General features: G+C 46.7%; 1 protein-coding gene across 2 annotated transcripts in view; it reads left to right on the top strand.

Moving 5' to 3' along the window:
* The window catches only part of LOC137363782 (tetratricopeptide repeat protein 33-like), a 73,028-nt gene extending 60,863 nt beyond the window's left edge, over window positions 1-12,165 (top strand). For both annotated transcript variants that reach the window (XM_068027340.1, XM_068027339.1), the window contains exon 4: window positions 11,969-12,165. In XM_068027340.1, the coding sequence (XP_067883441.1) occupies window positions 11,969-12,163 (195 nt within the window). In that variant the 3' untranslated portion in view covers window positions 12,164-12,165. The remainder of the gene's footprint in view (window positions 1-11,968) is intronic.
* Window positions 12,166-24,684: the final 12,519 nt, after the last annotated feature.

The following is a 24,684-nucleotide window of genomic DNA, read 5'->3' as shown; positions in this document are numbered from 1 at the left end:
CTGGTGTAGGTGAGGTAGGAGGAGGTGCAGGGGCGCCGCCCTGGGCTGCCGAGGTGGAGTTGGCGGCCGGGAGGTTGGGGCGGTTCTTACAAACATGCCCTACCCCCTTGCAGACATGGCACCGTGCCCCGTCTAAGGTCCGGAAGACGCGGTAGGCCGTCTCCTGGAACTCTACATTGAAATGGCCCTCTCTGACCTCCTCCCGCGCCAGCTGCATGAATAGCTGGCGGCGGAAGGAGTACACGTGCCAGAGGCTGTTCTCCCGAAGACCGAGCGGGACTGGGGTGAGCCCCATCTTTACCTCCCCCAGGTGGTGCAGGTGGGGAAGTAGGAGCTCACCAGGAATAAAGGGCGGGACATTTGACAAAATGATTCGTTGCGCAATGGCCTACAGGGGGTCCACTGGCAGAAAGGTCCCGCCCACGGTGAGCCCCTTGTTCAGGGCCAGGGACACATGCCGCTCAGTCTTCAGGAATAACACAGCCTTTCCGTACATTTTAAAGGCAGCAACAATGGCCGAAGGGCCGACAACCTCGGCCATTGCTTTCAGGCATGCCTCTATCGTCACGTTTGGGTAGATGTAGCTCTTGACCCCATGCTTAGATGTTATTAGTGCAAACGGTGACGGGACAACAGGTGCATCTGCAGCAGCATATGTACGGGAGGGCCCCACCACCGGCGAAGGAGGGCTTGCCATGTGGTCTAAGCCACGCCCACCCTGAAGAAACAAAGCAAATTTACACAGTTGAAACAAAAAAAAATTAAACAAAGTGGTGTGGGACTAGAGGAGGATCGGGGTAGGAAGGTAAAGGAAAAGGGGAGGATAACTGACTGAGTGGAGGAAGGGAGAGGAAGGCTGAAAAGGATGTTTGTTCCAACAGCCAGTTGGAGCACCTCTAACAATTAGTCCAAAACTATTTGTTGTCTTCCAGTTGGGGGGAGGCTTCTTCGCCCGGGACAGCTAGAGCCGATTTTTCACTAAGAGTCTTCACCCAGGCAACTCCAGCTGTCCTGAGCAAGCAGTTGGGGTGGGGAGGGAGCTCCCTGTGTGCAGGATGGAAATCAGCACCAATACAAATACAGGGGCCCCCGACCAGATTTGGTAGCCCCACCAGAGTCTTCCGGCCTTTTCTCCCTCCCCCAAACAGTCCAGACTTAGTCTTTCAGGTGCTCTGCCACCCACCTCTCCAAAACAATTGCAACCTTTCTTGATGGTTTCACTCCACTCTGCTGTCTCCTCTCTCCACTCTGCAGTTGCAGCAGCACAGGTACAGCTGCTCCTCCTGATTGCAGGCAGGAAGTGCTCCAAATTGCCCAGCCAATCCTGTGCTGTACCTGTCCTGGGAGTGTTTGATGGGACTGTGTGGAGGGAGCTTTACTCAGTATCTAACCCATTCTGTACCTGTCCTGGGAGTATTTGGGGACAGTGCAGAGGGAGCTTTACTCTGTATTTAACCCTGTGCTGTACCTGTTCTGGGAGTGTTTGATGGACAGTGTTACAGAAAGCTGTACAACTGATAAATTCTCTTGGGTAATGTGGTTAGATGAATCTAACCAATGCTGTCAGCTTTCTGTTTTTCTAAACTACAGCAATGGGGATGTTCGCTGATGATTACACAGGATTCAGTTAATTTTACAACTCCTCAGATACTGAAGCAGTCCATGATCGCATGCAGCAAGACTGGGATAACATTCAAGCTTGGGCTGATAAGTGGCAAGTAACATTCGCGCCACACATTGCATGGATTAAGGATTGGTTAATAGGAAGAGTAGGAATAAAAGGGTAATTCTCTCGTTGGCAGGCTGTGACTAATGGGGTACTGCAGGGATCAGTGCTTGGGCCCCAGCAGTTCACAATATATATCAATGATTTGGATGTGGGGACCAAATGTAATATTTCCAAGTTCACGGATGACACAAAACTAGGTGGGAATGTGTGTTGTGAGGAAGATGCAAAGTGGCTTCAAGGGGATTTGGACAGACTTCGTGAGTGGGCAAGAGTGTGGCAGATGGAATATAATGTGGAAAAATGTGAGGTTATCTAAATGTGAGATATTCGCTGCTCACAACGTGGGGCTCCTCTACACTGGGGAGACCAAACGCAGATTGGTTGACCGCTTTGTGGAACACCTCTGCTCAGTCTGAAAGCATGACCCCGAGCTTCTGGTTGCTTGCCATTTCAACAACACCCACCCCCCCACCCCCCGGCCCAGCTCTCGTGCTCACATTTCTGTCCTGGGATTGCTGCAGTGTTCCAGTGAACATCAACGCAAGCTCGAGGAACAGCATCTCATTTACCGATTAGGCACACTACAGCCTGCCGGACTGAACATTGAGTTCAATAATTTCTGAGCATGATGGGGCCCCCCATTTTTATTTTCAATTATTTTTTTAATATTTTTTTTACCAAGTGCCTGCCTGCTGTTTTTTTCATGTTTGTGCTTTGGGCCAGGGCTGTTCATTTTTCTGTCCATTAACACCCTCTCTGTACGAGCGCTTTGTCTTTCAACGCACCATTAACATTCCCTTAGCCTTTGTTCCAGTTAGTTATTCTCTGTGGCCTTGTCCTCTCAACACCTTTACTTTTGTTATCTCTTGCCCCACCCCCGCTTTATTTGCTTAAAACGTATTACAGTTTTAACCTTTGCCAGTTCTGATGGGTCACTGACCTGAAACGTTAACTCTGCTTCTCTCTCCACAGATGCTGCCAGACCTGCTGAGTATTTCCAGCATTTCTTGTTTTTATTTGAGGTTATCGAAAGCCTGGCTCGTGTATAAAATTAAAACACGACCCGGGCCTGACCCGACCACAGCCAACCTGACCCGGGCCTGAGTCCTTCAATTTTTTTCATGTCTGACCCGAAAATTTCAAATGTGTTATTAGTACAGAAAAAAAATCGTGTCAAAATGTATATTAAAAAGAAAACAATACAAAACAAAACCCGACCACATCCAAGCCGAACCCGGCCTGACACGAGCCTGAATGCTGGACACCGAATATCGACCTGAACCCGACACGTAGTCGGGTTTGGTCAGGTTCGGGTCGAGTAGCCAGGCTTTAAGGTTATCCATTTCCGTAGGAGGAATAGATGTGCAGAGTATTTCTTAAATGGTAAGAGATTAGAAAGTGTAAATGTACAAAGGGACCTGGGTGTCCTTGTCAATAAGTCACTGAAAGCTAACATGCAGGTGCAGCAAGCAATTAGGAAGGCTAATGGTATGTTAGCCTTTATCGCAAGAGGACTTGAGTACAGGAGTAGTGAAGTCTTGCTTCAATTGTATAGAACCTTGGTTAGACTGCACTTGGAATACTGTGTGCACTTTTTGTCCCCTTGCTTTCGGAAGGATATTATTGCCATAGAGGGAGTGCAATGAAGATTCACCAGACTTGTTCCCGGGATGGCAGGAATGTCTTATGAAGAGAGATTGGGGAAACTGGGCCTGTATTCGCTAGAGTTTCAAAGAATGAGAGGTGATCTCATTGAAACCTACAAACTACTTAAAGGGATAGACAGGGTAGATGCAGCGAAGATGTTTCCCCTGGTTGGAAAGTCTAGCACCGGGGGCACAATTTCAAAATAAGGGGGAAGCTACTTAAGACAGAGATGAGGAGAAATTTCTTTACTCAGAGGGTTGTCAATCTTTGGAATTCTCTACCCCAGAGGGCTGTGGAAGCTCAGTCATTGAGTATGTTTAAAGCAGAGATTGACAGATTTCTAAACACAAATGACATAAGGGGATTTGAGGCTAGTGTGGGAAAAAGCATTGAAGTGGATGATCAGCCATGATCATATTGAATGGCGGGGCAGACTTGATGGGCTGAATGGCTTACTCCTGCATTGAAGTGCCATAACTATCTCCTCTTGAGGTTCAGCGGCATAACCACTGGTGAATCAGCACCATCAACATTCTGGGGGCTACCATTGACCATAAACTCAACTGCACCCGCCATATAAATGCTGTGACTACAAGAGCAGGTCAGGGACTGAGAATTCTGTGGTAACTCACCTGACTCCTAAAGTCTGTCTGCCATCTACAAGGCACAAGTCAGGAGTGTGATGACTCTCCACTTGCCTGGGCGGGTGCAGCTCCAACAACACTCAAGAAGCTCAACACCATCCAGGACCAAACAGCCCGCTTGATCAGCACGCCATCCGCCACCTTCAACATTTACTCCCTTCACCACGCACAGTGCCAGCAGTGTGTACTATCTACAAGATGCACTGCAGCAACTTATCAAGGCTTCTTCAACAGCACCTTCCCAATCTGCAACCTCTACCAGCTGGAAGGACGAGGGCAGCAGATACATGGGAGCGCCACCACCTGCAAGTTCCTCTCCAAGTCACACACCATCCTGACTTGGAACTATATCGCCGTTCCTTCACTTGCTGGGTCAAGGTTCTGGACTTCCCTTCCTAACAGCACTGTGGGTGTACCTACCCCACATTGGACTGTAGAGGTTTAAGAAGGCAGCTCACCACCACCTTCTCAAGGGCAATTAGGGATGGGCAATAAATGCTGGCCTAGCCAGCAGCACTCGCATGCTATAAATGAATTTTTAAAAAAGGGTTTGACTTGCACAGTTAGTACTGATTAAGGCTTTAAACATAAATGAGTGAATTACTGTAATAGCACAGTGCTGAAATGATTTGATACAACCATATTCTGGGAAATGCAACCATTGATGATAAAGCTGTTATAAACAAAGTAGCCTCCAGAATTTAATTTACTTTATTTGAATAGTTAATGATGTTTGTCTTCATTTCTAAGATACCGCTCAGCAATCTAATTGAAAGGCTTAAGATTGAAATGTAGATAAACAATTTCCACAGGTTGTTGAGTAAATAAGGAGTACATTGGAACATAGGACAATAAAATAAAATCATCACCAAAACAGTGTAGGAAATGATTAGGAGAGACCTGGAATGCTCCTTCATAAACAGAGGTGGCAGGTGAATCCATCAAAGCTTTTAAAAGGAAAGGAAATAAATATTTGGAAAAGAAAAATGTTGAAAAGTATATGGGTCAAGGGTGGGTGACTGGGACTCGGTGGAGAGCTGTATTAGAGCTGCCATGGGTATGATGGGCTGAATGGTCTCCTCCTGTGGTGTAACAATTTCTGATTGCTGTGACTGACATCAACCAAGCACAATTATACAAGTCCTTAGTGGAAGAGATGGGATGTCCCACCATCCTATATAATGAGCAAGGTCATGCATGTAGGGAGGTATAATTGGCCCTTTCAGAGCAATGTGTCAATTGCTCTGCTACATGCTTCACAACTGTGGGGAGCCTCTGATCTTGTCTGCGTTCTTTTGGTAGAGATAAACTCAATCCAAGTGATGAAGAGGCGCAAAGGCATCGTAAACATTCACTTCTTCCACCACTGGTGCTCAGTGGCAGGAGTGTGTACCATCTGTAAGATGCACTGCAGCAACTCACCAAGCCTCCTTCAACAGCACCTTCCAAACACGCAACCTCTACCACCTACAAGGACAAGACGAACATCGGAACGCCACACCTGCAAGTTCCCCTCTAAGTCATACACCATCCTGACTTGGAAATATATCACCGTCTGTCACTGGGTCAAAATCCTGGAACTCCCTCGCAAACAGCATTGTGGGTGTACCTACACCAGACAGACTGCACTGGTTCAAGAAAACAGCTCACTACCACTTTCTCGAGGGCAGTTGGAGATGGACAATAAATGTTGGTCTTGCCAGTGGCGCTCATGTCCAGTGAACAAATATAAAAACATACTGAGCCTCCAACAGTACAGCATAGTGCTGCCCCTCTAGCAGAGCAGTGGTCCCTCAGTAAGTTTCCCCCTCCTAATAGGGTGGGGGACGCTCCCCCAGTGCTGCCCTCTGACATTGCGGCGCTCTCCCTGTATTGCCCATCCCACAGTAGAGCGCTGCCTCAGTACTGTTCCTCTGACAGTGAAGTGTTCCCCCACTACTGCCCCTCCGACAGTACCGCACTCCCCCAGTATTGCCTCCTCCAAAATACCACCACACTCCCCCATTACTGCTCCTCTGACATCATGGCGCTCCCTCCGCTGTTCCCTGCACTGACTCTCCAACATCACGGTGCTCCCTCAATATTGCTCCTCCGACAGTGTGATGCTCCCTCAATACTGCCCCTCCGACAGCACGGCGCTGCCTCAGTACTGCTCTGACTCTGGTGCTCCCTTAGTATTCCATCTCTGACAGTGCGGCACTCCTCCAATACTGCCTCTCTGACATATGGTGCTCCCTCAGTACAGCCCCTTCAACAGTGTGGCACTCCCCCAGTACTGCCCCTCCGACAGTGTGGCACTCCCCCAGTACTGCCCCTCCGACAGTGTTGCACTCCCCAAGTACTGCCCCTCCGACAGTGTGGCACTCCCTCAGTACTGCCCTTTTGACAGTGTGGCACTCCCTCAATACTGCCCCTCCGACAGCATGGCGCTGCCTCAGTACTGCTCTTCTGACTCTGGTGCTCCCTCAGTATTCTGTCTCTGACAGTGAAGCATTCCCCCAGTACCACCCCTCTGACAGTGCGACACTCCTCCAATACTGCCTCTCTGACATATCATGGTGCTCCCTCAGTACAGCCCCTTCAGCAGTGTGGCACTCCCCCAGTACTGCCCCTCCGACAGTGTGGCACTCCCTCAGTACTACCGTTCCGACAGTGTGGCACTCCATCAGTACTGCCCATCCGACAGTGTGGCACTCCCTCAGTACTGCTCACCCGGTACAATCCCTCAGACAGTGCGACACTCCTCTAGTACAGCCGTTCCAACATATCACGGCACTCCCTCAGTACTGCCCCTCTGACAGTGTGGCACTCTCTCAGTACTGCCCCTCCGACAGTACTACCCCTGCAACAGTGTGGCACTCCCTCAGTACTGTCCCTCGGACAGTGAAGTGCTCCCCCGGTACTGCCCCTCCGACAGTGTGGCAAGTTGTTAATCTTAGAAGTGGGATGGGAAAGTGCTGAGTTGTGGTTCCCTATGGATTGTTATAGAGACTATTAGCAGTGACCTGGCCGCACTACTCAACACTTCCCTCCTTCCTGCAATCCTAGCCTACCAATATAAAATTCTAACAGGACTTGACAGGGTAAATGCAGGAAGGATGTTCCTGATGGTGGGGGAGTCCAGAATCAGGGATCATAGTCTAAGGATACCAGGGTAAACCTTTCAGGACTGAGATGAGGAGAAATTTCTTCATCCAGTGAGTGGTGAGCCTGTGGAATTCATTACCACAGAAAGCAGTTGAGGCCCAAACATTGTATATTTTCAAGAAGGAGTTAGATATAGCTCTTGGGGTGAAAGGGATCAAAGGATATGGGGGGTAAGCAGGAACAGTTTACTGAGTTGGATGATCAACTTTGATCATAATGAATGGCGGAGCAGGCTCGAAGGGCCGAATGGCCTACTCCTGCTCCTATTTTCTATGTTTCTATATTCTCTCTAACTAGTGAAAGAGCTTCCATATATACACTGCGTTTCACCACCTCAGGACCTCCAGAAACACTTCACAGTCAATGTACTTTTAAAGCAGCGTAGCCAGTGTTATAATAGAGGGAAATGTTAAAATAAATTGGTTTCGACTCTTCAGCCAATTCTTTATGTATTCCCAATCAAGATAGACTTGCATTTCTATAGCGCTGTTCACAACCTCAGGCTGTTCCAAAGCGCTTTACAACCAATGGGGTATTTTTGAATTGTAGTCATTGTTGTCATGTAGGAAATGTGGCAGCACCACAAGATCTCACAAGCAGCATTGCGATAATGAGCAGACAGTCTGTTCTTGTGATGTTGACTGAGGGGTGAATATTGACCGGAACACTGGGGAGAACTCCCCTGCTCTTTGAAAAGTGCCATGGGATCTTCTACATCCACCTTAAAGCACTGTTTAATGCCATCTGAAAGACTGCAGCTCTGACAATGCATGACTCCCTCAGGATTGCACTGAAGTGTCAGTCTAGTTTTTTATGCTCAACTTTCTGGAGTGGGACTGGAACCCACAACCTCCTGACTCAGGCAAGAGTGTTACCAACTGAGCCATGACGGACACAATAGGTAATGATGAGCTGATATAAAACTTTAAACCTCAGGTGTATAGTACTGTGTGCTGCTTTGGGCTGTATGCTGTTGGAAGGATATTCAGGAGGCTGTAGAGAGGGTATAATGCCGATTGACTAGGATGCTGACAGGTCTGAGGAAATACAAATAGAAAGACTTGAAAAACTGAGGCTTTTTTGTTAGAACAATGCTGATTATGGATACAGTAGAATTGTTTTAAAATTCTGAAAGAATGGGACAGGGTAGATAGAAGCAGACTGTTTCCAATAGCTGTGGGGTCTAAAATAAGGAGCTGTAGATCCAACATTAAATATGAGATTTAGAACAGAGAGCAGGAGAAAACTCAACACAGGATTGCGAGGCTGTGGAATTCACTTCCAGGGTCAATGGTTGAGGCAGAAACTGTCAGTATTCAAGATCAGATTGGAGAAATGGATGAAGGAACATGGGTTGAAGGGATATTGGGAACAGGAGGGATAAATGTGATTTAGGGCCATTTGTTCGTGTGGAGGGTAAACACTGACTGGGACGAGTGGGGCTGAATGGCCAGTTTCAGTATTGTAACCTCAGTATTCGCTAGAGTCCTCGCAATTTTAAGGGTGGCACAGTGGTTAGCATTGCAGCCTCACAGCTCAAGCGATCTGGGTTCGATTCTGGGTACTGCCTGTGTGGAGTTTTCATGTTCTTCCTGTGTCTGTGTGGGTTTCCTCCGGGTGCTCCGGTTTCCTCCCACAGCCAAAGACTTGCAGGTTGATAGGTAAATTGGCCATTATAAATTGTCCCTAGTATAGGTAGGTGGTAGGGGAATATGGGGATGTGGTGGGATTAGTGTAGGATTAGTATAAATGGGTGGTTGATGGTCGGCACAGACTCGGTGGGCCGAAGGGCCTGTTTCAGTGCTGTATCTCTAAATAAATAAATAAAATCAAACTTTGAGGTTACCTAGTTCTCTCCTGTGTGGAAATTTGTTAGATGACTTTTGAAAACATGACAGTGTAGTGGAATTCCCCCCCCCCCCACCACCCCCAACCCCCTCACACACCCCCACCACCAGTCAGCTTGTGATATCACGCACCCAAAAACCCCCATGCTGATTGGTCTGCTCCTTCTGAATTGACGTTCAAACACTTCCAGCCATCACCTCGAGAAGATGGCTTGGAGCAGACGGGGTGTTCCCCAGCAGTGCGTGTCTTCCACTTGGACTGTGTCTTCATAAAACTAATTGAAACTGCAAGACACAATTTTTAAATAAAAATTGTGTCAAACTGCAGCCAGAATGATCCTATTGATTTGTCACAGTGGGCTGTGAGTAGATCGCCAGAATAGGGAGTTTACCGTTGGCACTGGCATGAAAGCTTTCTGCAGGACCCAAATTAGAGACAGGCCTCTTAGTTAATAAGGATGTGACCCGACTGTAATGAACTGCTCTCATTCCATGACATAAAGCAGTTGAGGTATGGCCAGTGATTGCTAATGTCAATGCTATTCCTGGCTTGAGATTGCTTTTTTACATCAAGTAATTAGTTCAAAATGGGAAAACAGGTGGCAGCAGGAATTGAGGAAATGGAACTAATTTCCTTCCCCTGCCATTGGTGCTGTGTTTGTCTGTTTTTTGCCTACTTGTCACCTCTCCTTGCAGCTTTCCTCCCTGCATTGTTTCCTGGTGTGGTAACAAACTGGCTGGACTATGTGGTGCAATGAGGGGAGAGCTGGCCGAGTTACCTGACATACTTTTTTATTCCCAGAAGTGTATACAGCTGGGTTGTGCCAGATTAATAGAGGAGGTGGTAAGGAAGAGCTTCGGGAGTCTTGATTATGATGGTATGCCCACAATAGGGAATTCCAGCAGATTGACTCAGCAACAATGAAGGAAAGACGATATAAATTAGAAGTGAAAACATGAGTCGGTGAACTTTTTCACCCAGAAGGTGATAGATTTGTGCAAGACGTTGCCATTCAAGGACATTAAAGCAAAGGCAGAGAGTGTAAATGGAGGCTATTAGGGAGAGAATGGACTGAGGGATTCAGGGGGAGAAGGGACTGAAGGGAGCAGGGTTGAAGGGACCATGGTGGGGGTGGGGCAGGGCCAAAGGGCATGGGGTGGGGGGGGGAGGGACCTTGGGGCGCGGGGAACGAAGGATGGGGGGGGTGGCGGTGTGCGGACGAAGGGACTGAGGGGTGTGGGGGGGGGGGGCGCAGTGGTGAAGGGCCTGGGGTGGGGGCCGTAGGGTCCTAGGGGCGTGGGCGCCAAGGGGAGTGGGAGGGTGCCGAAGGGTCCGAGGGGGGTGAAGGGACTGAGTGGCGCGGGGGTGGGCGAAGGGACCAAGGGCTGCAGGGAGATGAAGGGTTCGAGGGGCGCGGGGGTGGGTGAAGGGGCTGAGGGGCACAGGGGTGGGGAGGGGGAACGACAGGCCCGAGGGGCGCGCGGGGGAGCGAAGGGACCTCGGGACGCGGTGGGGGGAACGAAGGGACCGGGGGGTGCGAGGGGCGAAGGGACCGATGAGCACGGAGAATTTGAGGTCTAGCTACTGTTGTGATGCAGAACTGAAACAGCCAATTTGTGCACAGCAAGCTCCCACAAACTGCAATGTGATAATCAGAATCACAGAATTGTTATAGTGCAGAAGGAGACCATTCAGCCCATCTTATCAGGACTGGCTCTCTGAAAGACCAGTTCACCTAGTGCTATTCCTATCCAATCCAATATTGAATGAAACTTGGTGTCAACTGTGGCTCAGTGGATAGCACTCACTGAGTTGGAAATTTTTTCGTTCAAGTCCCACTCCAGCGACTTAATCTCGGCTAAGACTGCCAGAACAGTACTGACGGAGTGCTGTACTGTTGGAGGAGCCGTCCTATGAATGAAATGATAAACCAAGGCCCCATCTGACCACTCAGGTGGATGCAAAAGATCCCCTGGCATCATTTTGAAGAAGAGCAGGGGAGTTCTGCCTTGTGTCTTTGTCAATATTTATCCCTCAATCAACATCACTGAAACAGATATATAAGAGCGAAGGTCAGACAGCATCTGTGGAGAGAGAAACAGAGTTAACGTTTCATGTCTGTGACCTTTTTCATTCTGGTTCTGATAAGTGTCTCTATTGCCATAGATGCTGCCAGATCTGAGTATTTTCGGCATTTTCCTGTCGAATTACTAAAACAGATGTTTGTGGGATCTTCTTGTATGGAGATTTCCTGCATTATAACAGTGACTGTAGTTTTCTTTGAACCACTTTTGACATCATAGAGTCATAGAATTGTTACAGCATAGGAGGAGACCATTCAGCCCTTCGTGTCGTGCCTGCTCTCTGCAAAAACAATTTAGCCAGTTCCACTACCACCAAACCGCCCCCATCCCCCGTTGCCCCGTCCCCCACCCAACTCTTTCCTGTAATCCTGCAAATTTTTTCCCTTCAGATAATTATTCAATTCCCTTTCGAAACCACAATTGAATCTGCCTCCACTACACTCTCAGGCAGTGAATTCCAGATCCTAACCACTTGCTGCATAAAAAGGTTTTTCCTCATGTCAGCATTGCTTCTTTTGCCAATCACCTTAAATCACTGTCCTCTGGTTCTGGATCCTTCCGCCAACGGGAACAGCTTCTCTTTATCGGCTCTGTCTAGACCCCTTGTGATTTTGAACACAGCCGTGAAAGGCTCTATAAATCACCCCTCAGCCATGTAAAGAGGGCATAAAAATGAGTCTACAAAACCTGTTCATAACTTAACCCTTGAAATCCTGGTTTTCTCCAGGTGACCCTGAGCGCACCCCCTGAAGGGTTCCCTGTACCTGACCAGTGTTCAGGATTTCCTTATCTCTGTTAGTTCTCCTGTTGTAGAGCGGGTGACGGTGAGGATGTTTTGCGATAACCCTTGTCTTGTCCTCTCTTGGCAGGTCCTGATGATTCTGAACGAGATTTTCCAGGCAGTGCAGGCGGCAGAGACGGCTGTCCGCCTGAACCCACAGTGGTGGGAAGCGCTGCAGACCCTGGGACGTGCTCAGCTCAGTCTCGGAGAGGTAACCATGGTGAGTTCCCACGCGACCATGGAAACTGCACTCAGTGGCGGGGCCTTGGTCATTAGAAGCTGATTTCTCCAGACTGTGAGTCTCTTCGTTTACTGAGAGCCTAGCTGAAGGGGCAGTGAGAGGGTGCAGGAGAGCACCAAGGAGAGAAAAGAAGGGTAAATTAGGCAGTAGAGTGCAGGTGATGTCAAGCTTGGGTTTTAAAAGCGATTGCTCCTCATTCTTTCTCCATCTATTTTGAAACTTGCTCTCCTTCACCTGGGATTCGAATAAAACAAAAACACCTGACTCTTGATTGGAGAGGAGGCAAATATACCTTCTAGGGGGAACGGTCAGGCCTGAGCCCACTCCTCAAGGGGAGAGTGGGCAGGAGTGACCGCGTGGGGAATGGGCAGGAGTGACCACGCAGGAAATGGGCAGGAACGGTGAATGGGCAGGAGTGACCTCATGGAGAACGGGCAGGACTCTCCTTACAGGCAGAGTGGGCAGGAATGGAGAATGAGCAAACCCAAGCTCACAACTCACGGGCAAGAAAGAAAGACAGATATCCCAAAGTTGAAAAGCAAAATATTGCAGATGCTGGAATTCTGAAATAAAAACAGAAAATGCTGGAAATACTCAGCAAGTCTGGCAGCATCTGTGGAGAAAGGAGCAGAGTTAACGTTTCAGGTCTGTGACCTTTCATCAGAACTTGACTGATGAATGGCTATTAGCCTGAAACATTAGACATCCCAAAGAGCATTACGTTAGTCGTATTTTTGAAGTGCATTCATTGTTGCATTGTAGGAATTACAACAGCTAATTTGCTCAAAGCAAGATCTTGCAAGCAGCAACGAGGTATTGGCCAGATAATCTGTTTATTACTGATGTTGGTTTGAGAAGAATATCGGTCAGGACACCAGGGAGAATAGCCCCTGCTCCCCTGAGTGGTGATTTTCTGTGAGGAAAGCAAGAACAATAATAAACTGAAAAAAAGTTTCTCCCTCAGGTTTTAAGCAAAAGCATTTTTTTTGCCGTTCCCTGCTTGCTGCTGCAGTTCTTATCCTAACTGTATCCCTTTGTACCCTGATTATGTCCTCTTCCCAACTTACTTTCCTACCTCTCTTTGTGTCATCAGCAAACTTAGCAACTATACCTTCGGTTCCTTCATCTAAGTCACTTACATGAATTGTAAAATGTTGCCCAGCACAGATCCCTGTGGCACACCACTCGTTACATTTTGCCAACCTGAAAATGACCCATGTATGCCTACTCTCTCTTTCCTGTTAGCTAACCAAACGCCTTTCCATGCCAATATGTTACCCCCTGCACCATGAGCTTTTATTTTCTGCAATAACCTTGTGTACCTTATCAAATGTTTTATGGAAATCTAAGTACAGTACACCCACCAGTTCCCCTTTATCCACAGCACGTTACTTCTTCAAAGAACTGCAATAAATTGGTTAAGCGTGATTTCCCTTTCACAAAACCATGTTGACTCTGCCTGATTACCTTCAATTTTTCTAAGTGCCCTGCTATAAAACCTTTAATAATAGCTTCTAACATTTCCCCTAAGACAGATGTTAAGCCAACTGGTCTGTAGTTTCCTGCTTTCTGTCTCCCTCCCTTTTTGAATAAAGGAGTTACTTTGGCTATTTTCCAATCGAGGGAATTTTGGAAAATTAAAACCAACTCATCAACTTTCTCAGTAGCAACTTCTTTAAATCTCTAGGATGAATTCCATCAGGACCCGGGGAATTGTCAGCCTGCAGCTCCAACAATTTGCTCAGTACCACTTCCTTGTTTTTTTAAAATTCATTCATGGGATATGGACATCGCTGGCTCGGCCAGCATTTATTGCCCATCCCTCATTGCCCTTGAGAAGGTGATGGTGAGCTGCCAGCTTGAACCGCTGCAGTCCATGTGGGGTAGGTACACCCACAGTGCTGTTAGGAAGGGAGTTGCAGGATTTTGACCCAGCGACAGTGAAGGAACAGCAATATAGTTCCAAGTCAGGATGGTGTGTGGCTTGGAGGGGAACTTGCTGTGGTGGTGTTGCCATGCATCTGCTGCCCTTGTCCATCTAGGTGGTAGAGGTCGCAGGTTTGGAAGGTGCTGTCTTAGGAGCCTTGGTACGTTGCTGCAGTGCATCTTGTAGATGGTACACGGAGCTGCCACTGTGCGTCGGTGGTGGAGCAAGTGATTGTTTGTGAATGGGGTGTCAGTCAAGCGGGCTGCTTTGTCCTGGATGGTGGCGAGCTTCTTGAGTGTTGTTGGAGCTGCACCCATCCAGGCAATTGGAGAGTATTCCATCACACTCCTGATTTGTGCCTTGTAGATGGTGGAGAGGCTTTGGGGAGTCAAGAGGTAAGTTACTCGCCTCAGGATTCCCAGCCCCTGACCTGCTCTTGTAGCCATGATATTTACATGGCTGGTCCAGTTCAGTTTCTGGTCAGTGATAACCCCCAGGATGTTGATAGTGGGGGATTCAGCGATCATAATGCCATTGAATGTCATGGTTAGATTCTCTCTTGTTGGAGATGGCCATTGTCTGGCACTTGTGTGGCGCGAATGTTACTTGCCACTTATCAGCCGAAGCCAGGATATTGTCCAGGTCTTGCTGCATTTCTACACGGACTGCTTCAGTATCTGAGGTGTCATGAATGGTGCTGAACATTGTGTAATCATCAGCGAACATCCCCACTTCTTACCTTATGATTGAAGGAAGGTCATTGATGAAGCAGCTGAAGATGGTTGTTCCTAGGACACTAGCCTGAGGAACTCCTGCAGTGATGTCCTGGAGCTCAGATGATTGACCTCCAACAACCACAACCACCTTCCTTTGCGTTAGGTATGACTCCAACCAGCGGAGAGTTTTCCCCCTGATTCCCATTGACTCCAGTTTTGCTCGGGCTTCTTGATGTCAAGGGCAGTCACTGTCACCTGGTGATTGCAATTTTCTTGAGTTCCTCCCTCCCTTCCATTTCCTGATTGACAGCTATTTCTGGAATGTTACTTGTATCCTCTATGGTGAAGACAGATGCAAAATACCTGTTCAATTCATCTTCCATCTCCTTATTTTCCTTTATTAATTCCCCAGGCTCACTTTCTATCGGACCAATGCTCACTTTGTTAACTATTTTCTTTTTAAAATATCTATAGAAACTCTTACTATCTGTTTTTATATTTCATTCTTCGCTGCTTTTTATATTGTGTCCAATCTTCTGACCTGCCACCCATCTTGGTGTAATTATATGCTTTTTCTTTTTGTTTGATACTATCTTTAACTTTTTTATTTAACGATAGATCGTGGGCCTTCCCTTGGAATTTTTCTTCCTCGCTGTAATGTATCTATTCCGTAGGATTTTGAAATATCCTTTAAATGTTTGAGCTGTTCTAAGAAACTATCCCAAAAACATATCTGAAATGATCCCTAAATATGCATGTTACTAAAATCGCTGTGAAAGAGCTCTTTTGGAGATGCACCATATACCATCCCACCATCTGTACTCTGGCACATTGATTCCCAAGATTCTCAAAAATCTTCCAGCACATCTCACAACTCAGCAATGGAAAGCAAACCCCTCTGATAACAGATTATCCTGTTGTCCTTTCCATTGCCCTCTACTTTGCAACCGCTGAACTGTTTTATCCACGTTACTCAGCTCAGTGCAGCTCTGAACGTGTCCCTATCCTGCACGCTCTTTGACCTCCCTGCCACTCCTTCCCATTCACTTTCATTGTACAGAATCGCAGTGGGTCAAACCCCCTTTCCATTCACTCCAACATCCATGATTAGAAGCAAGAATCTTTGTTTTTTGTCACTTGTTTTTTTGTCTGCGTCATTTACTATTTAACAGAGGTCTGTGATAATTCCAGTAATGACTAATGGGTGGTGCTGTCCACGAAGTAATAAACTGATGATGTCGTGACATATATCGTTGGTTATCTGTTAATTATTATTTAGTTGCTGGAGCTAACAGCATCACGTTCCTGAGCTTGAATTGCAGCAACAAGCACAGGCTGACAGCTGTCACATATAAACACTGGATATCGCATCCTGCAAATCTTGATATGAAGAGTGTTGAACTTTAGTGCTCATGCTTGGTAAAGTGTGGACAGAGTTCCTTAACCATTTAGTCACAGTGTTGGGACATGGTGTGAGAAGTCCGTTTGGAGCCAAGAAGTTGAAATTCTCATTATTTTCGTTTGGCTCAGCAAAGTGAAAGATGTGTGCAGAATGATCAATTTCAGGCACCCAGTGTCAGCACGCAGTGTGGCTTAGATAGAGTAAAGCTCCCTCTACACTGTCCCATCAAACACTCTGTGCAACATTGTGACAGTTTCATGTCCCATACCAACTTTCCTGTGGCTTCTCTGAGTATGTTTAGTGTGGAATTTATGTGCCCAAACTCATTTTGCACATGTGGCCCTTGTAGACTTCAGAGAGAGGAATCATTCATCCTTTGTCTGCACTAGATGGACCTTAGTCTCGATGGTGAGGTCAGTATCTATCTGCCTGTGCCACGTTGTTCTGTGCTTCTGTTTTACATTCAGTTTCATTAATATTACTGTCCTTTGGGAGAATTGTGGCAAGGCCCACAAGACCCACAACCAGAAGATCAGTTTAATCTGAAGGAAGTATGTAATAAATTATACCTTGTTCCTTTAGTTTGGCTGGAGCATGCTGGTTGCTTATTCCGCCCCCACTTCACCCCTTGGTGTTAGTGAGTAATTGACTAACACTTACTCAGTCTTGTCCTCTCTTAACTGGAAGCACCAGATACAGCAGTAGTGTTTGCACTCTGGCTGAGAGGTTCAGATTTGCTGCCTGCTCAATCGCCCTTAGTGGCAGTCCAGGTTCCACAAATGGCATCATAGCACAAACATGAAGCAGTAACATGTCACGATACAGCATGGGCTTTGCTGTGCCCACTCACTTGATATGCTTCCCTGCTTTTTCAAAGCAGGTTCTATGTCACACCAAGCAGAGGCTTTGAAGGTGAGGCCTTGTTTTACTCATGTGACATTGACCGCAGCGGCTGAGATTCAATCTCATGCTGGTTAAATGTCTCTATACTTGACCTATCAGTGCGATGGCTGTCAGAAGAGATGTGGGGAATGCGCTGTGTTGTAAGAGATGCAAAAGGAATGCAAGAATTGGACAGTGTGTTATACAGGAAAGGGCTGGAGTCTGGACAGTGTGTTATACAGGAAAGGGCTGGAGTCTGGACAGTGTGTTTTGCAGGAAAGGGTTGGAGTTTGAACAGTGTGTTATACAGGAAAAGGCTGGAGTTTGAACAGTTTGTTATCCAGGAAAGGGTTGGAGTTTGGACAGTGTGTTATACAGGAAAGAGCTGGAGTTTGGACAGTGTGTTATACAGGAAAGGGCTGGACTCTGGACAGTGTGTTATACAGGAAACGGCTGGAGTTTGGACAGTGTGTTATACAGGAAAGGGCTGGACTCTGGACAGTGTGTTATACAGGAAACGGCTGGAGTTTGGACAGTGTGTTATACAGGAAAGGGCTGGACTCTGGACAGTGTGTTATACAGGAAACGGCTGGAGTTTGGACAGTGTGTTATACAGGAAAGGGCTGGACTCTGGACAGTGTGTTATACAGGAAACGGCTGGAGTTTGGACAGTGTGTTATACAGGAAAGGGCTGGACTCTGGACAGTGTGTTATACAGGAAACGGCTGGAGTTTGGACAGTGTGTTATGCAGGAAAGAGCTGGAGTTTGGACGGTGTGTTATACAGGAAACGGCTGGAGTTTGGACAGTGTGTTATACAGGAAAGGGCTGGACTCTGGACAGTGTGTTATACAGGAAACGGCTGGAGTTTGGACAGTGTGTTATACAGGAAAGGGCTGGACTCTGGACAGTGTGTTATACAGGAAACGGCTGGAGTTTGGACAGTGTGTTATACTAGAAAGGGTTGGAGTTTGAACAGTGTGTTATGCAGGAAAGAGCTGGAGTTTGGACGGTGTGTTATACAGGAAAGGGCTGGACTCTGGACAGTGTGTTATACAGGAAACGGCTGGAGTTTGGACAGTGTGTTATACAGGAAAGGGCTGGACTCTGGACAGTGTGTTATACAGGAAACGGCTGGAGTTTGGACAGTGTGTTATCCAGGAAAGGGCTGGACTCTGGACAGTGTGTTATACAGGAAACGGCTGGAGTTTGGACAGTGTGTTATACTAGAAAGGGTTGGAGTTTGAACAGTGTGTTATGCAGGAAAGAGCTGGAGTTTGGACGGTGTGTTATACAGGAAAGGGCTGGACTCTGGACAGTGTGTTATACAGGAAAGGGCTGGACTCTGGACAGTGTGTTATACAGGAAACGGCTGGAGTTTGGACAGTGTGTTATACAGGAAACGGCTGGAGTTTGGACAGTGTGTTATACAGGAAACGGCTGGAGTTTGGACAGTGTGTTATACAGGAAAGGGCTGGACTCTGGACAGTGTGTTATACAGGAAACGGCTGGAGTTTGGACAGTGTGTTATACAGGAAACGGCTGGAGTTTGGACAGTGTGTTATACAGGAAACGGCTGGAGTTTGGACAGTGTGTTATACAGGAAAGGGCTTTACTCTGGACAGTGTGTTATACAGGAAAGGGCTTTACTCTGGACAGTGTGTTATACAGGAAAGGGTTGGAGTTTGGACAGTGTGTTATACAGGAAAGGGTTGGAGTTTGAACAGTGTGTTATACAGGAAAGGGTTGGAGTTTGAACAGTGTGTTATACTGGAAAGGGTTGGAGTTTGAACAGTGTGTTATACAGGAAAGGGCTGGAATCTGGACAGTGTGTTATACAGGAAAGGGCTGGAATCTGGACAGTGTGTTATACAGGAAAGGGCTGGAATCTGGACAGTGTGTTATACAGGAAAGGGTTGGAGTTTGAACAGTGTGTTATACAGGAAAGGGCTGGAAATTGGACAGTGTGTTATACAGGAAAGGGCTGGAGTTTGAACAGTGTGTTATACAGGAAAGGGCTGGAGTTTGGACAGTGTGTTATACAGGAAAGGGCTGGAATCTGGACAGTGTGTTATACAGGAAAGGGCTGGACTCTGGACAGTGTGTTATACAGGAAAGGGTTGGAGTTTGAACAGTGTGTTATACAGGAAAGGGTTGGAGTTTGAACAGTGTGTTATACAGGAAAGGGCTGGAATCTGGACAGTGTGTTATACAGGAAAGGGTTGGAGTTTGAACAGTGTGTTATACAGGAAAGGGCTGGACTCTGGACAGTGTGTTATACAGGAAAGGGTTGGAGTTTGAACAGTGTGTTATACAGGAAAGGGTTGGAGTTTGAACAGTGTGTTATACAGGAAAGGGCTGGAATCTGGACAGTGTGTTATACAGGAAAGGGCTGGAATCTGGACAGTGTGTTATACAGGAAAGGGCTGGAATCTGGACAGTGTGTTATACAGGAAAGGGCTGGAAATTGGACAGTGTGTTATACAGGAAAGGGTTGGAGTTTGAACAGTGTGTTATACAGGAAAGGGCTGGAATCTGGACAGTGTGTTATACAGGAAAGGGTTGGAGTTTGGACAGTGTGTTATACAGGAAAGGGTTGGAGTTTGAACAGTGTGTTATACAGGAAAGGGTTGGAGTTTGAACAGTGTGTTATACAGGAAAGGGTTGGAGTTTGAACAGTGTGTTATACAGGAAAGGGCTGGAATCTGGACAGTGTGTTATACAGGAAAGGGTTGGAGTTTGAACAGTGTGTTATACAGGAAAGGGTTGGAGTTTGAACAGTGTGTTATACAGGAAAGGGCTGGAATCTGGACAGTGTGTTATACAGGAAAGGGCTGGAATCTGGACAGTGTGTTATACAGGAAAGGGCTGGAGTTTGGACAGTGTGTTATACAGGAAAGGGCTGGAAATTGGACAGTGTGTTATACAGGAAAGGGCTGGAAATTGGACAGTGTGTTATACAGGAAAGGGCTGGAGTTTGGACAGTGTGTTATACAGGAAAGGGCTGGAATCTGGACAGTGTGTTATACAGGAAAGGGCTGGAATCTGGACAGTGTGTTATACAGGAAAGGGCTGGAATCTGGACAGTGTGTTATACAGGAAAGGGCTGGAATCTGGACAGTGTGTTATACAGGAAAGGGTTGGAGTTTGAACAGTGTGTTATACAGGAAAGGGTTGGAGTTTGAACAGTGTGTTATACAGGAAAGGGCTGGAATCTGGACAGTGTGTTATACAGGAAAGGGCTGGAGTTTGGACAGTGTGTTATACAGGAAAGGGCTGGAATCTGGACAGTGTGTTATACAGGAAAGGGCTGGGGTTTGGACAGTGTGTTATACAGGAAAGGGCTGGAATCTGGACAGTGTGTTATACAGGAAAGGGCTGGAATCTGGACAGTGTGTTATACAGGAAAGGGCTGGAAATTGGACAGTGTGTTATACAGGAAAGGGCTGGAAATTGGACAGTGTGTTATACAGGAAAGGGCTGGAAATTGGACAGTGTGTTATACAGGAAAGGGCTGGAGTTTGGACAGTGTGTTATACAGGAAAGGGCTGGAATCTGGACAGTGTGTTATACAGGAAAGGGCTGGAATCTGGACAGTGTGTTATACAGGAAAGGGCTGGAATCTGGACAGTGTGTTATACAGGAAAGGGCTGGAATCTGGACAGTGTGTTATACAGGAAAGGGCTGGAAATTGGACAGTGTGTTATACAGGAAAGGGCTGGAATCTGGACAGTGTGTTATACAGGAAAGGGCTGGAAATTGGACAGTGTGTTATACAGGAAAGGGCTGGAATCTGGACAGTGTGTTCTACAGGAAAGGGCTGGAATCTGGACAGTGTGTTATACAGGAAAGGGCTGGAAATTGGACAGTGTGTTATACAGGAAAGGGCTGGAGTTTGGACAGTGTGTTATACAGGAAAGGGCTGGAGTTTGGACAGTGTGTTATACAGGAAAGGGCTGGAATCTGGACAGTGTGTTCTACAGGAAAGGGCTGGAATCTGGACAGTGTGTTATACAGGAAAGGGCTGGAATCTGGACAGTGTGTTATACAGGAAAGGGCTGGAATCTGGACAGTGTGTTATACAGGAAAGGGCTGGAAATTGGACAGTGTGTTATACAGGAAAGGGCTGGAATCTGGACAGTGTGTTATACAGGAAAGGGCTGGAATCTGGACAGTGTGTTATACAGGAAAGGGCTGGAGTTTGGACAGTGTGTTATACAGGAAAGGGCTGGAATCTGGACAGTGTGTTATACAGGAAAGGGCTGGAAATTGGACAGTGTGTTATACAGGAAAGGGCTGGAAATTGGACAGTGTGTTATACAGGAAAGGGCTGGAGTTTGGACAGTGTGTTATACAGGAAAGGGCTGGAATCTGGACAGTGTGTTATACAGGAAAGGGCTGGAATCTGGACAGTGTGTTATACAGGAAAGGGTTGGAGTTTGAACAGTGTGTTATACAGGAAAGGGTTGGAGTTTGGACAGTGTGTTATACAGGAAAGGGCTGGAGTTTGGACAGTGTGTTATACAGGAAAGGGCTGGAAATTGGACAGTGTGTTATACAGGAAAGGGTTGGAGTTTGAACAGTGTGTTATACAGGAAAGGGTTGGAGTTTGGACAGTGTGTTATACAGGAAAGGGCTGGAGTTTGGACAGTGTGTTATACAGGAAAGGGCTGGAAATTGGACAGCGTGTTATACAGGAAAGAGCTGGAGTTTGGACAGTGTGTTATACAGGAAAGGGCTGGAGTTTGAACAGTGTGTTATACAGGAAAGGGCTGGAAATTGGACAGTGTGTTATACAGGAAAGAGCTGGAATCTGGACAGTGTGTTATCCAGGAAAGGGTTGGAGTTTGAACAGTGTGTTATACAGGAAAGAGCTGGAGTTTGGACAGTGTGTTATACAGGAAAGAGCTGGAGTTTGGACAGTGTGTTATACAGGAAAGGGCTGGAGTTTGAACAGTGTGTTATACAGGAAAGGGCTGGAAATTGGACAGTGTGTTATACAGGAAAGAGCTGGAGTTTGGACAGTGTGTTATACAGGAAAGAGCTGGAGTTTGAACAGTGTGTTATACAGGAAAGGGCTGGAATCTGGACAGTGTGTTATACAGGAAAGAGCTGGAGTTTGGACAGTGTGTTATACAGGAAAGGGCTGGAGTTTGGACAGTGTGTTATACAGGAAAGGGCTGGAGTTTGAACAGTGTGTTATACAGGAAAGGGCTGGAAATTGGACAGTGTGTTATACAGGAAAGAGCTGGAGTTTGGACAGTGTGTTATACAGGAAAGAGCTGGAGTTTGGACAGTGTGTTATACAGGAAAGGGCTGGAGTTTGAACAGTGTGTTATACAGGAAAGGGCTGGAAATTGGACAGTGTGTTATACAGGAAAGAGCTGGAGTTTGGACAGTGTGTTATACAGGAAAGAGCTGGAGTTTGAACAGTGTGTTATACAGGAAAGGGCTGGAATCTGGACAGTGTGTTATACAGGAAAGAGCTGGAGTTTGGACAGTGTGTTATACAGGAAAGGGCTGGAGTTTGGACAGTGTGTTATACAGGAAAGAGCTGGAGTTTGGACAGTGTGTTATACAGGAAAGGGCTGGAATCTGGACAGTGTGTTATACAGGAAAGAGCTGGAGTTTGGACAGTGTGTTATACAGGAAAGGGCTGGAGTTTGAACAGTGTGTTATACAGGAAAGGGCTGGAAATTGGACAGTGTGTTATACAGGAAAGAGCTGGAGTTTGGACAGTGTGTTATACAGGAAAGAGCTGGAGTTTGGACAGTGTGTTATACAGGAAAGGGCTGGAGTTTGAACAGTGTGTTATACAGGAAAGAGCTGGAGTTTGAACAGTGTGTTATACAGGAAAGGGCTGGAAATTGGACAGTGTGTTATACAGGAAAGAGCTGGAGTTTGGACAGTGTGTTATACAGGAAAGGGCTGGAGTTTGGACAGTGTGTTATACAGGAAAGGGCTGGAGTTTGGACAGTGTGTTATACAGGAAAGGGTTGGAGTTTGAACAGTGTGTTATACAGGAAAGAGCTGGAGTTTGGACAGTGTGTTATACAGGAAAGGGCTGGAGTTTGGACAGTGTGTTATACAGGAAAGGGCTGGAGTTTGAACAGTGTGTTATACAGGAAAGGGCTGGAGTTTGAACAGTGTGTTATACAGGAAAGGGCTGGAAATTGGACAGTGTGTTATACAGGAAAGGGCTGGAGTTTGAACAGTGTGTTATACAGGAAAGGGCTGGAAATTGGACAGTGTGTTATACAGGAAAGGGCTGGAATCTGGACAGTGTGTTATACAGGAAAGGGCTGGAATCTGGACAGTGTGTTATACAGGAAAGGGTTGGAGTTTGAACAGTGTGTTATACAGGAAAGGGTTGGAGTTTGGACAGTGTGTTATACAGGAAAGGGCTGGAATCTGGACAGTGTGTTATACAGGAAAGGGCTGGAATCTGGACAGTGTGTTATACAGGAAAGGGCTGGAATCTGGACAGTGTGTTATACAGGAAAGGGCTGGAATCTGGACAGTGTGTTATACAGGAAAGGGTTGGAGTTTGAACAGTGTGTTATACAGGAAAGGGTTGGAGTTTGGACAGTGTGTTATACAGGAAAGGGCTGGAATCTGGACAGTGTGTTATACAGGAAAGGGTTGGAGTTTGAACAGTGTGTTATACAGGAAAGGGTTGGAGTTTGGACAGTGTGTTATACAGGAAAGGGCTGGAATCTGGACAGTGTGTTATACAGGAAAGGGTTGGAGTTTGGACAGTGTGTTATACAGGAAAGGGCTGGAAATTGGACAGTGTGTTATACAGGAAAGGGCTGGAATCTGGACAGTGTGTTATACAGGAAAGGGTTGGAGTTTGAACAGTGTGTTATACAGGAAAGGGTTGGAGTTTGGACAGTGTGTTATACAGGAAAGAGCTGGAGTTTGGACAGTGTGTTATACAGGAAAGGGCTGGAGTTTGAACAGTGTGTTATACAGGAAAGGGCTGGAATCTGGACAGTGTGTTATACAGGAAAGGGTTGGAGTTTGAACAGTGTGTTATACAGGAAAGGGCTGGAAATTGGACAGTGTGTTATACAGGAAAGGGTTGGAAATTGGACAGTGTGTTATACAGGAAAGGGCTGGAAATTGGACAGTGTGTTATACAGGAAAGGGCTGGAAATTGGACAGTGTGTTATACAGGAAAGGGCTGGAAATTGGACAGTGTGTTATACAGGAAAGGGCTGGAAATTGGACAGTGTGTTATACAGGAAAGGGCTGGAAATTGGACAGTGTGTTATACAGGAAAGGGCTGGAAATTGGACAGTGTGTTATACAGGAAAGGGCTGGAAATTGGACAGTGTGTTATACAGGAAAGGGCTGGAGTTTGAACAGTGTGTTATACAGGAAAGAGCTGGAGTTTGGACAGTGTGTTATACAGGAAAGGGCTGGAGTTTGAACAGTGTGTTATACAGGAAAGGGCTGGAGTTTGGACAGTGTGTTATACAGGAAAGAGCTGGAGTTTGGACAGTGTGTTATACAGGAAAGGGCTGGAAATTGGACAGTGTGTTATACAGGAAAGGGCTGGAAATTGGACAGTGTGTTATACAGGAAAGAGCTGGAGTTTGGACAGTGTGTTATACAGGAAAGGGTTGGAGTTT

This window comes from Heterodontus francisci, unplaced genomic scaffold, assembly GCF_036365525.1.
Source record: "Heterodontus francisci isolate sHetFra1 unplaced genomic scaffold, sHetFra1.hap1 HAP1_SCAFFOLD_980, whole genome shotgun sequence".
In the NCBI taxonomy this organism is placed as follows: Eukaryota; Metazoa; Chordata; class Chondrichthyes; order Heterodontiformes; family Heterodontidae; genus Heterodontus; species Heterodontus francisci.
The sequence above is the reverse complement of the archived record's forward strand: the minus strand, read 5'-3'. Positions and strand labels throughout refer to the sequence as shown.